The sequence below is a fragment of the Danio rerio genome, chromosome 2 (genome assembly GCF_052040795.2).
Source record: "Danio rerio strain M-AB ecotype USA chromosome 2, GRCz13ab, whole genome shotgun sequence".
Taxonomy (NCBI): Eukaryota; Metazoa; Chordata; class Actinopteri; order Cypriniformes; family Danionidae; genus Danio; species Danio rerio.
In genome coordinates this window covers 8,247,042-8,261,365 of record NC_141022.1, presented here as the reverse complement: position 1 = coordinate 8,261,365, position 14,324 = coordinate 8,247,042, and the positions used below count along the sequence as shown (strand labels likewise).

Below are 14,324 nucleotides of genomic sequence, written 5' to 3'. Positions count from 1 at the left end.
TTATTCAGTCAGGAAGGATCTCAAAGTGTGCATCGCAACCGAAATGCAACCGAAATGGAACCTCTAGAGTTCAACATGAGGTTTTTAATTAGCAAATAATATAAATATTACGAGCGTAAACATTAGGTGAACAGGTTACATTGTAACCCTGTGTCCTGACAACACGCTACGTGATGAGATTTGCAGTGATAAGCAATTTGGCTGTTTGCACCAAACAAAACACCACAAAAATTTAAATACAGCCATTCAGAAGCACAAAATAGAGCACTCACTGCACACCGACAAAATGATAAAGTTTATAATCTAATTAATACATATTAAACCTCTTTAACATTATTAAATGTAGATGCTGAATCACTGATATGTGTTGGCTTGCACTGAGTCACAGATCTAAAGTTCAATTTCAAACGGTTTATTTTATTTCCAAGATCTGAGGTGAACTATCTGCTGCTGCTTTCAGTAGTATGGCAATAAATGTCATGTATAATGGCATTCAAACTCGAATGATTAGCTTTTAACACTGAGTCAAGCACATAAGGTGTACCTGAGGTAAGGTAGGTTTTCTGTTCAGCTGCAAGAAATAGAAGCCGTCTCTAATATATCAATTTCAGCTTAGAACAAAAACTCCTTTTAATATGTGAAATATTGGCATTTCTGTGTGGAGTTTGCATGTTCTCCCTGCTTTTGGGCTTCCTCCGGGTGATTGAGTGATTGAGTGTGTATGAATGTTTCCCAGAGATGGGTTGCAGCTGGAAGGGCATCCGCTGCATTAAACATGTGCTGGATAAGTTGGTGGTTCATTCTGCTGTGGCGACCCCAGATTAAAAAAGGTACTAAGCCAAAAAGAAAATAAATGAATGAATTCCTTTGTGTGTTGTTGCTTTTATTTAGTAAACAATTGAAATCTGCCTTGATAGTAAGGCACAGTTCTGTTGATGTCATCAATCTACAGTAGTAACCTGTGCTTGGGAGACCAATTGATGTCAAACATACATACTGAAACTTTAAGTTAGCTTATTGGTTCTCATGAATTTAAGTAGATTGAACATAAAACAACTAAGTTGTCTGGGAAAAAAACAACAATTGTGTTGTTTCAGCTTATTTAAAAGTAATATAAAATATTCAGCTCATAAAAAAGTAATTTGAACAAACAGCAAACATATTTTTTTGAGTGTATACAGTTCGTTAGATAAAAGTATTATACTGTGTAAGATTAAAAGTAGGTCATTCAATATGAATCAAGTGTCTTTTTATTCTATCATTGGTGGTTTTGGTCTCATAGATATTTGTAATGATGAAAATAATCACTTTTTGTACTAAGGTTTTATATTCTTGGAAAGAGCCAGGGTTAATCTTAGGTTTGTGTGTGTTTTTACAGACTGTCCTCATGCAGTTAGATCATGTCCCTGCTTTCTGAGAACACATTTAGCTCTGTCTGGAAACTGTGTGAAAGCAACAGCTGCTTAGAAGGAAAGGGAAAGAAAAAAACATCTCCTGTGTCTCGTCTGTTGGAGCAGTGAAATCTGGGCAAATCAGAAAAATAAGTGCCACATTCACCTGTTTCACTTTCATTTTGATCAAACTTAGTTTGGTTGAGCAAGGGATATGAACCAGTCTTTTTTCTATGTAAAAACAAATGTAATTATGCTATAGAAATATGTTTTTTTTTTTATTGTTGTAGTATGCTTTACAAAAAAAAAGAAATGTTTAACTACAATTCCATGTTTATTCAATGTGTTATTTCAAAACAATCTCACTTCAATTCTTAACCTATTGATTTAGTGGCTAATTAATGTTATTTTTATGGATACATTTTAGTATAAATTGTGGTAGGGTTAGGGTTTGAGAATACATCTCTTTTTAAAAAGTTAGTTTTCTTATGAATGAAATCATATGAATTTGTACAAATTGGCCACTCTTCTGTGCGTAAAAGTAGGTAAAACAGTTACGTTGCAATGGAGAGATTAGAGAAGCTGGATGTACAACATGTTACTTCATTAATGTCTCCTAATTACGTGAAAGAAAGTGGTTGTTTAACTGAAAGAAAAGAATAGAATAAACATTCTAGTATTCTAAACAGTGCGTATCTAATGTAAATAAAGCACATTTTCAATTGACACGCCTCCTTTTAAAAATCATATTTTTCCTTTCGAATTAAAAGGTATAAATTTGTACCAATTAGCCACTTTTCTGAATGTAAAAGTATGTAAAATAGTTATGTTTCCTTGTTGCCAGAATGAAAGTGAAAGAACCAAACCAAAGTCGACAAATTAATAATGAAACACCCGAAATTACATGAAACTCCAGAGGTGTAAAAAAATTTAAAAGTTTGATAAAAAAAGTGTTAAACATTTATACGCTAGAAATTGTATTTTTATGCGAAAATGTAACTGATTTTCTTTTTGGCCTCTTTAAATACGAGATCAATGTAGCGAATTTTGACGGCAGAGCAATACAGGCAGACAGCATTGTCACCAGGGCGGCCGGAGCGAACTTTGACGGTCTTGCCATCTTCGGTGTGATCGCACAGTTAGATAGGACTGGTTTCCATTCATTGTAATTACTTAAGAACTTAAGTAAGAACTTAAGCTAACAATTCTGAATGACAATTATTTCTACACCCATTTTGTTTAATGTGATGTTTACCCAGCAAGAGCCACCAACAAAATACACTATCACGGTTTTTGTACATGTATAAAAATGGTATGCTTTAAAATATAACATGTACTGGCAATCTTTTCATTACCATTGTATTGCCCTGAGAGTACATGTCATGTGTAAGACGCATGTTGCTGATCTTTCACCCAGATACGAGTGTCTGCAACAGTCAAGCCAGCTGAGTCACAAAAAATATTTGTGCGCAACAAAAATAGTTTGGTCTGGATCTTAAAGCGCCACAACAACGAGCAGCAACACGCAGCAGTTTAAAAATATATATCGTGGATGCCTGGACTTGGACTTGCTGAGATATGTGCTCAGAATATGTGCTCAAATAGGCAGATCATAAATAGTGGCCTACAGATATTTTATGCAATACAGATCATATGTGGTTTTCTGTGTTTCCAACACTATTATGAGGCAATTTGTAACTTTTTGATTTAGTTGCGTAATTTGTATACATTTGTAGGATTTATTTACTCTTACTATTTAATCCAGCAATGACGGTTGGGTTTAAGGGTGGGGTTATCGACTTATCTTCGTTTTAAAATCATATTTTTAAAAATCAAAACAAATTAACTCGTATAAAATAGCCACCTTTTTGACAATATATAAAATAGTTATGTTTCTCTGTGAAATTAGACTGGTTTTTCATCCATTTTCCAGGGACAGTTTACACAAAAGTGAAAATATATTTATCCACACTCAAGTGGTTCTCAACTTTTATGAACACAAAACAAGATATTCTGAAGAATAATGAAAAAAACAGCCCTTGACATTCAAACAAGAACCAAAAGTACCAATGGACATCAATTTTAGCACGATTTATTTACTCATCCCCCAATGATGTTTGTGTTAAGGGCTGAGGTTTGGGGACGCGCCTCGAATCAAATGAAATCATATGAAATGTTATTTGACTATACTACAAAAATAGTTTGTATTTTTCTTCGTGAAATTGGCCTGGTTTTTCTTTGATCTTAAAGACATAATTCATCCCAAAAGTGAAAATATACTCAGTATTATTTCACACTCTAGTGCACAGGTGTCAAACTCAGTTCCAAAAGGGCCGCAGCTCTGCACAGTTTAGTTCCAACCCTAATTAAACACACCTGATCAAACTAATTGAGTCCTTCAGGCTTGTTTGAAACCTACAGGTAACCTGTTGGGCTTCGGCCCTTTTGGAACTAAGTTTGACACCCCTGCTCTAGTGGTTTCAAACTTTTATAAACAAAAAACAAGATATTCTAACGAATGTTGGAAAAAACAGCCATTGGCATCCAAAGAGGAACCAAAATACCATGAGCATCAATGGGAGATTTTCCTACACAATCTCACGGCAGTTTGTAACAGTGATTTAGTTACGTGTCATATTTGTACGATCTCTTTTGTACATTTTAATATGATTTATTTACTTATCCCTCAATGATTGTTGGGTTAAGGGCTGAGGTTTGGAGAAATGCCTCGAATCAAATGAAACCATATGAAATTCACCTTATTCTTTGCAAATGAGCGGGCGCAGCCATTTTAATTTTTTTGGCTTGAGACAGCCGGTCTCATTCACTTCCATTCATTTTTAGAAGTTAAAAACAGCTTGTTTTGCTGCTTGATGTTGAAAACTGATTTTTTTTATATTATATTACTTTGTCTGTATAGTCAAGGACACACTTGTTTGTAGAGGAAGCAGTTTGACTGTTTTCCTCCATTTATTATTAGTAATTTAGGGAGCTGAATCATAAGTTCTAAAACAATTGGAAAAACGACACACTTCCACATTGAATACAATAGTTTCTACTTGTCCTTGTGAAATTGGCCTGGTTTTTCTTCCATCTTAAAGGAATAATTAATTCCAACAGAGAAAATATACTCTGTATTTATTCACACTCAAGTGGTTTCAAACTTTTATGAACACAAAACAAGATATTCTGAAGAATGTTGGAAAAAACAGCCATTGGCATCCAAAGAGGAACCAAAAATGTCATGGACATCAATGGGAGATTTTTCAACGCAATTACACAGCAATTTGTAACTTTTTGATTTAGTTGCGTAATTTGTATACATTTGTACAATCTCTTTTGTACATTTTAGCGTGATTTATTTACTAATCCCCCAATAATGGTTGTGTTTAGGGCTGAGGTTTGGGGACACGCATCGAATCAAATTAAATAGTATTTAATAGCCAATTTTTTGACTATACTACAAAAATAGTTTGTATTTTTCCTTGTGAAATTGGCCTGGTTTTTCTTCCATCTTAAAGGCATAATTCATCCCAAATGTGAAAATATACTCAGCAATTATTCACACTTAAGTGGTTTCAAACTTTTATGAACACAAAACAAGATACTCTGAAGAATGTTGGAAAAAACAGCCATTGGCATCCAAAGAGGAACCAAAAACACCATGGACATCAATGGGAGTTTTTTCAACGCAATCACACAGCAATCTGTAACTTGGCGATTTAGTTTCGTTTGTCATATTTATTTGTATGGTCTCTTTTGTACATTTGAATATGATTTATTTACTCGTTCCCGAATGATGGTTTGGTTTAGGGCTGAGGTTTGGGGACATGTCTCCTTTTAAAAATCATTAAATCAAATTAAATCGTATGAAATACAATACCACTTTTTCTTTTTGTTTATATTTTTCCTCACAAAATCGGCCTGGCTTTTCTTTTATCTTAAAGGCATAATACATCCCAACAGTGAAAATATGCTCAGTATTTATTCACACTCAAGTGTTTCTAAACATTTATGAACACAAAACAAGATATTCTGAAGATTGTTGTAGGAATCCATAGTAGGAACCAAAAATACTATGACCTTCAATTTTTCTGACACATTTCGGTAGATCTTCCTTTGTATTTAACAGAAAAAGAAACTCACAAAGAAACAGGAATGAAACAGGTTTGAGGTAAATAAAGGGAGAAAAAATTTCGTTTTCCCTTTAGCACATATGCAGTATACAGTCCCTCTTGCTTAATCATGAAAGTAACTGTCATGTCCAAACTGAATGAAAACAAAACTTCATCAGGGGTCATGTGAAAATCTCTTGGGAAACTTCATGCTTTAAGGAAGTGTATGCCAACTAGAACCACAAAACAGAAATTAGCGCTTGAACCTAGTCTTAATGCGCATGATTCATCGGTGCTCATATTCAGACAAGATTTTCACAATGTATGTGTTCTTAAATCAATTCAAAATGGTTAGACTTGCTTTTGAAACAACTTTTCTTTTCTTGTTGATGCTACTTACACCAAAACAGAAGAATGGACTTTAAGATGATGTACTTATTTAAAAACATTACTAATATTAAAGGTCCTCTCATTTTTTTTATTCAGTGTAATCTCAAATGAAACATAAAGACAGGGCAGGCCAAACATTAGCTCCTCCCCTTACAAAAAACAGCCAATAGCGTTTGGCATTTCTGCATTTACGCTTTACCATTGCACACACTGTAAAATTTCATTCATCAAGTTTAGGAGTCTCTTTAACACTTATGTTTATGTTACTATAAAGAGATCAGCTATTTTGTTTACATAATTTTGTTTTTGACTATTAAAACTATTTGCCTTGGTAATGTTGGTAATCCTAATATTAATCCTAATATTCCTAAATGTGTTGTAAAAAAATATTCAGTAATTATGATATGAAACACGATAGCGTGATAATTATTTTTGCAGTATTGCTCAGCCTTAGACTGACTAATCATGTTGTCAAGTTATATAAATGTCATAAACTAGACCAGTGTTTCTCAACTTGTGGGTCGAAACCCACTTAACATTTTCAGTGGGTGAAAATGTAACATTTTTGAGTGTGTGGTCAAAAAAAACAACGAAAGTAAAATGTTTTACTTATTTTGCTTATACCGGACTTTTATTTTAAAATGCATGCGCGACAACCCTACCGTTTGACATGTGAAATTTAATTTAATTATTTCAACAAATTTGTCGAAGTGCAAGTACGACTCCGTATATGTAAAGTATGGATTTATATATTGACGACAAAAAAGACTTAAAGCCTCAGTTTCATATGTGAGGTGCACTCATAAGAGAGCATGAAACCTTCTAAATTAAAACAACATTTAGAAACCAGAAAATGCGTTTTATTAACAGTTTATTATTAACAGTATTTGCCGTTTTTACTTTGTAATATTTCTATAATTTGATCCATTTTGTTAAAAGACAGCAATAAAATATTGTTTATTTGTAAGTCTTGGTGAATTTCATATGATGTATCTGTCACTACTTGTTTATGTTAACAAATAAATACAAATTAATTATAATTCCTAAAATTGTATTATAGTTCCTAAAAATTTGGGTCGCGGCTTGATGACCATGTAAAAATGTGGGTCCCATGGCCCAACTAGTTGAGAACCCCTGAACTAGACTGTTTATAGTGCATAATACATAGTGTAGAACTGATTATTTCTGCCTAGTATCCACAATCTAATTTGTTTTACCACATAAGATTATGGAGGTGTATGTATATGATGATTTTTTTTTGTTTTTCTGTAGAAACTAAAAAATTATATTCTGGATAATGCTGAAAGAAAACATTAAATATTTTATTACAAAGAAAACAGGGAAATCTTAATATTAAAAACCTAATATGGTCTTCTGTGTTTAACAGAATATCATCATATTATATCATCATATCAAAGTTAAGTTTATCTGTTAGAGTTAATTTGTTATATGAAGAAAATTAAATGCTTGATATATATAAATGAAAGGATTTCTGTAATATAATGTATGTAAATAAAAAAAAAAAAAAACTTCTTCATAGCTAAAGAAAAATATACCATAAAGGGATTTCTGCCATTTCTATACAGGTCACACATATAAAGCTGTTTGGACACAAAGTCTTACAACATGGAGCTAGAAAAATACAGTTAAATCAAACAAAAAGGAAAGTTATTTCAGAGGTTTTTATTTTCAAAAGTTATGAAGCGGATGGTTTACCTAAACTGAAAATTCTGTCATGATTTTCTCACCCTATAATACCTGTTTTAGTTTCTTTTGAAAACTGTGACCATTGACTTCCAAATTTTTTTTTATATTTTAATATTTAATATTTTTTTTATATTAGAAGTCAATGGTTACTGGTTTCTAACATTCTTAAAAATATCTTCTTTTGTGTTAAAGAGTTACTTAGATATTTAAATTGATAAAGAATTTGTATCGTATACACATTGCATATATCTATAAATAAACATTTGCTCAAATATGTATGTCTGTGTGTATTTGGATATGCATAATAATGCCAGCTATTTTTATTTTTTTGCAAATTATATTACATCACAGCAATGTTTAATAAAAATAATACAAAAATAAATATATACAGTTGAAGTCAGATATATTAGCCCCCTATTTATTTTTTCCTCAATTTCTGTTTAACCGACAGAAGATTTTTTTCAACACATTTCTAAACATAATAATTTTAATAAATCATTTCTAATAACCGATTTATTTTATCTTTACCATGATGTCTGTAAATAATATTTTACTAGATATTTTTCAAGACACTTCTATACAGCTTAAAGTGACATTTAAAGGCTTAACTAGGTTAATTTAGGCAGGTTAGGGTAATTAGGCAAGTTATTGTATAACGATGGTTTGTTCTGTAGACTATCGAAAATATATAGCTTAAAGGGGCTAATAATTTTGTACCTAAAATGGTTCATAAAAAATTCAAAACTGCTTTTATTCTAGCCAAAATAAAACAGATAAGACTTTCTCCAGAAGAAAAAATATTATCAGACATAGTGTGAAAATGTCCTTGCTCTGTTAAACATCATTTAGAAAATATTTAAAAAAGAAGAAGAAAAAAAATCGAAGGGGGCTAATAATTCTGACTTCAACCGTGTGTATATATCAAAGTCAAAGTCAAAGTCAGCTTTATTGTCAATTCAGCCACATGTACAAGACATACAGAGAATCGAAATTGCGTTACTCTCAGACCCAAGGTGCTTAACATTAATATAAAATATATATATAAAAAATAGTAGGGTTTAAGAAAAAAAGAAAATTTAGAAAATTTACAGTATATACACATTGCACATAAATGTAGTCTAAGAAATATACATATGTAATAAAAAAATTGTAAACAATACAGTGACATTAAGGGCATATAGCAATGAGTGCAAAGTAAACCAGAGTTGTGCAGATAAAAAACAGTATAGTGCAAAAGAACTTGTAAACATGATCATTGTGATAAAGTGACAGTGACATATTGGGAGGTAGTATATGTGTCTGCATAAAGTGACCAGTGCAGATGAGTGTGTGTGTGTGTGTGTGTGTGTCAGAGTCCAGAGGTGCGAGGGGAGGAGGTGCGTGGGGAGGGAGCGGGGAGCAGAGCTGGGAGAGAGTTCAGCTTCCTGACAGCCTGATGGATGAAGCTGTCTTTCAGTCTGTTGGTCCTGGCCTGGAGACTGCGCAGTCTCCTCCCTGATGGCAGCAGACTGAAGAAGCTGTGCATTGGGTGGGTGGCATCTGCTGTTATGCAGAGGGCTTTACGGGTAAGACGTGTGCTGTAAATGTCCTGAAGGGAGGGGAGAGAGACACCAATGATCTTCTCAGCTGTTCTCACTATGCGTTGAAGTGTTTTCCTGCAGGATGCATTGCAGGTTCCAAACCACACAGTGATGCAGCTGGTCAGGATGCTCTCAATAGTGCCTCTGTAGAAGGTGTACATGATTGGGGCTGGTGCTCTTGCTCTTTTGAGTTTGCGGAGGAAGTAGAGACGCTGCTGTGATTTTTTGGCCAGTGCAGTGGAGTTTTTGGTCCAGGAGAGATCCTCAGTGATGTGTACACCCAGGAACTTGGTGCTGCTCACACGCTCCACAGTCGCACCGTTGATGGTCAGGGGAGCATGGAGAGTGTGCTCTTTCCTGAAGTCAACAACAATCTCTTTCGTCTTCTCCACATTCAAAAAGAGATTGTTGTCTCTGCACCACTCGGCCAGACGGCTCACCTCACTTCTGTAGTTTTCCTCATCGTTTTTGTTGATGAGACCCACCACAGTTGTGTCATCCGCAAACTTGATGAACAGATTGGAGTTGTGTGATGGTGCACAGTCATGAGTGAGCAGGGTGAAGAGGATAGGGCTCAGAACACATCCCTGAGGGGCCCCAGTGTTTAAAGTGATGGTGCTCGATGTGTTACTGCCGGCCCGTACTGCTTGTGGTCTTCCAGTGAGAAAATCCAGCAGCCAGTTACACAGAGAGGTGTTTAGCCCCAGCTGGAGCAGTTTTTGAGAGAGCTGTTGGGGGATGATAGTGTTGAATGCTGAACTGAAGTCTATGAACATATATATATATATATATATATATATATATATATATACTAATTTTATAATAAATTAATAAATTATTTTCACTAGTTTTATTAGTATTTGTATTTAATGCATTGAAAAATAAGTTAAATCTTTGTAGACCATAAATATATATGTACTATATGTCATTTATTTAAATATGTGGCCAACAAATTATAGATTCTTTTTATTAAAAAATTATTATGTTATTCTTATTTTTTAATTCAACTATAGGGATGCGGCCAGGAAGGGGGCCTTACAAGATAATGTGCCCAGGGGCCCCTGAGTTCTCAATCTGGGCCTGTTAAGAAGCCTTGTATTATTTTCATAATAACTCATTTGAAAGGAAATTACGTTTTAGAAATCAATAACTGACACACTGTGGACTCACAGAGACAGGCGGCCGCTATCAGCCTCACAGCGTCGTACGGAGGCTGACAGGTGGGATAGAGAGCCTCCACCAGGTAGTTGGCGAATGTGAGCGAGATGACCGCCTGACTGGCCGGCTCCACCAGCAGGATGGATGTCCACAGGCGGATGAAGGCGAGGAAACCCCCGAAGGCCTCCAGGATGTACACGTAACTCGCGCCAGATTTAGGAATGGTGGTTCCAAGTTCTGCGTAACAAAGCGCGCCAAACACGGAGAATATGCCGCCGAGAGCCCAGATGACCAGTGACAGGCCGTATGAAGCGCTGTATATCAGCACCCCCTTGGGCGACACGAAAATGCCCGAGCCAATCATGTTGCCCACGATCAAGCAGATGCCGTTGGTGAGAGAGATCTCCCTCCGCATGACCATCATCTCCTCCTGCGGCTCTGCGCCATTGCAGGCTCCAGACGGTTTCTTCAGGTCCAGGTCTTCCTCTGACCCCGGACACAGTTTCTGGCCTAAAGACATCAGTTTTTTCATGCTGAGGGAAAACAAAGGGGAGAAAGCCGGTACAGCTTGTTAATTCTTATGACAATTGTGGGTTATTCAGCTTTGATGTGGATGGAGAACACAAAATGGGGGGGTGGGGGGGTAATTAACTCAACCCTTCTTTTGGCACTAGTTTTTCTGCTGTAAAACACAAAAGAAGTTAATTCATTCATTTTCTTGTCAGCTTAGTCCCTTTATTAATCTGGGGTCACCACGGCGGAATGAACCGCCAACTTATCCAGCAAGTTTTTATGCAGCGGATGCCCTTCCAGCCGCAACCCATCTCTGGGAAACATCCACACACACACACACTCATACACTACGGACAATTTAGCCTACCCAATTCACCTGTACCACATGTCTTTGGACAGTGGGGGAAACGGGAGTACCCGGAGGAAACCCACGCTAACACAGGGAAAACATGCAAACTCCACACAGAAATGCCAACTGAGCCGAGGATCGAACCAGCGACCCAGCGACTTTCTTGCTGTGAGGCGAACGTACTACCCACTGTGCCACTGCGCCGCCACAAAAGAAATTATTTTTAAAAAATATATGAAAACCATCAACATTGACTTCCATATTTGTTTTTCCGACGATGACAGTCAATGATGTGTATATGCACAGCTAACGTTAGTGTTTTCAGCCGATGATAAACCTCAGGTGAGCGCCTAATGTGACTTCTTTTAACTTCATAAGGTTATTTTTACAGCATCGATGTTGTAATGTAATTACAATACATTCAGTATAATAGACTTAAGCATTAGTTGTTCAAGCTTAATGAAGAAAGACATTTTAACCTGCTAACTTAGCGTGTTCAGGATCAGCAAGCGAGCACAGAAACTCCATTGAAAATACTGGGATAAAATCCGTTTAATCATTCATTATCTTTTAGGCTTAGTCCCTTTATTAGTCCGGGGTCGCCACAGCAGAATAAACCGCCAACATATCCAGCAAATGTTTTACACAGCGGATGCCCTTCCAGCTACAACCTATCACTGGGAAACCCTCACACACTCTGTCACACACATACGCTACGGACAATTTTTTTCAAATTCATAGGATCCAATGTTTGGGTGAGTATATGAACCTCGGAAAGTATATTGGGGGGGCGGAATGAACTGCCAACTCATCTAGCAATTGTTTTATGCAAAGGATGCCCTTCCAGCGGGAAACATCCATACCAGGGGTCATCAACCCTGTTCCTGGAGAGCTACCTTCCTGCAGATTTTAGTTGCAACCCTGACCAAACACACCTGTTTGTAATTATCAAGTGCTGCTTTAGGTACTATTAATTGGTTCAGGTGTGTTTGATCAGGGTTGGGACTGAATTCTGCAGCAAGGTAGCTCTCCAGGAACAGGGTTGGTGACCCCTGATCCATAATCACTCATTTACACTTATACACTATGGACAATTTAGCCTACCCAATTCACCACATGAGTTTGGACTGTGGGGAGAACCGGAGAAAAACCCACGCGAACACGGGGAGAACATGCAAACTCCACACAGAAACGCCAACTGACCAGCCAAGGCTTCTTGCTGTGAGGGGACAGCATTGCCTCTCCCACTTTGTATAACCCAATTTAACCAATACCCATTTATACAGGTGAAGACAAAATTATTGGCCATCTTGAGAATCTTTTTATTGTTCTTCAAATATTTCCCAATTGATGTTTGACAGAGCAAGGACGGACATGCTAACAGGTATTTTCTTTTACATTTTTCTTTCTACTTATTTCTTTTAGTTTGGCTGGAATAAAAGGAATTTAGGCTAAATATAATTAAAAGAGCTGTAATCCCTGGTAAAACTTGTTTAACAAGACTTTGACTATTGTGAATGCAGCATTAACATCTCAGACAACAGAGTATAAACAATTAGCTGAGCTCAACATTACTTTCATTCACATTTCTGTAACAAGCAAGCTTTAAAAAATGGCAAGAGTTCGGTCTATATAAATGTTCAGTTTATATAGATGTAACAAATTTGTGATTACAAGGAAATGGTACATCATACAAAAAATTAAAAATAAATAAATAATAAAATTAATAATAAAAAACTATAATTATATCTAGCAAGACTTCACAGTAAGGTACAGTTGTTAATATTATAATAAACTATAGATCCAAATGGGTTTTCAAAGTGCTATTGCAACAAAACGTTTCAGACACAACTTTACAAAGGATGTTTTTTTATGTATTTAAAGGAATTACTAATAATTAAAATACCATCTCCTATGATAAATGTTATATAAAAGGAGTTTTTAATGTTATATCAACCACAGATGCAACAAAGAAACTTAACTTTTAGTAATAAACAACATCAGCTCTTAATAGTAATTCTTCATTAGTAGTCTATGTTAGCCAAGTTGCAATAAATATTAGGAACAATGTATTAATAAATGCTAAAAGTAACATGAAGATTAATAAATGCTTTGGGTATTTTTCAATGTTACAATTACAACCTTATTTTATCATACTGTATTTACATATTAGCTTTAGAAAATAGTTTATACTATAAGACTAATTTAAAAAAAAAAAAAAGTAAACAGTTTGAATTTAATTCCGTTGTTGATTCATTTGGTAAAACAAGCTAAAAATTAATCAAGCGATCACTTCAAATTATAATTTCACAGATAAGCAATGCCCTCACTAACCCTGGCAAATATCCTCAAATCAAATTAAGTGAGGCTAATAGTTATGGGGTTCATTTAACATTAGCATAGTGTCAAAAAATAAAAGCAAAACTCACAAAATAAAAGTACTTTACCTTTAATCATGTGAGGAGCAATGCTGTGAAAAAAACTAACAAACAAACAAATGAAATGATGGCGCAAGATAAATGATGCTAATTTCCAGAGTGATGGTGATCGTGGTCAGAATGAAGAAAGCGAGTCTGTCAGGGTGGAATGGGTCAACAGGATGAGCCCTGTCGCAATCCTGGACCGCAGAGAGCTGTTTTTCCACCACGGGCGAAATGGCTTCTTGAGTTGCCCTGTCTATTTTAAGAGGTCTGTACTCAGAGATATAGTGAGAGAGAAAGAGAGAGGGAGAGAGAGAGACAGAATGCTTGCCCTCCACTATTGATGGTAAAAGTAGCTCAGTAATACCCTGACGCAGGAAAGCATGTATTTGTTACCTGATCTGCTCTGGCTCTAGAATTCAGGTTAGAAGGAACACCTCTTTTTTTTGGAAATAGACTTTTTACAAGTCCCCTAGAATTAAACAGTTTAGTTTTGCCATTTTTTGAATCCTTTCAGTCAATCTCCAGGTCTGGCGGGAGCACTTTAGCTTAGCTTAGCATAAACCATTAAATTGGATTAGACAATTAGCATCTCGCTCACAAAAAAATTAGAATTTTGATAATTTTCCTATTTAAAGCTTGACTCCTCTGTTTTTACATCATGTACTAAGACCGATGGAAATTAAAAGTTTCTATTTAAT

General features: G+C 35.5%; 1 protein-coding gene across 3 annotated transcripts in view; it reads right to left on the bottom strand.

Moving 5' to 3' along the window:
- Positions 1–14,037, bottom strand: part of LOC100150834 (Y+L amino acid transporter 2) — a 34,429-nt gene extending 20,392 nt beyond the window's left edge. Inside the window, exons 1-2 of one of the 3 annotated variants that reach the window (XM_087240449.1) lie at positions 13,651–14,037; positions 10,354–10,874 (exon numbers count right to left, since the gene is read on the bottom strand). In XM_087240449.1, the coding sequence (XP_087096575.1) occupies positions 10,354–10,873 (520 nt within the window). In that variant the 5' untranslated portion in view covers position 10,874; positions 13,651–14,037. Of the gene's footprint in view, positions 1–10,353; positions 11,080–13,650 lie in introns of those variants that run through there. The other 2 variants (XM_087240451.1, XM_087240450.1) reach the window with 2 other exon arrangements.
- Positions 14,038–14,324: the final 287 nt, after the last annotated feature.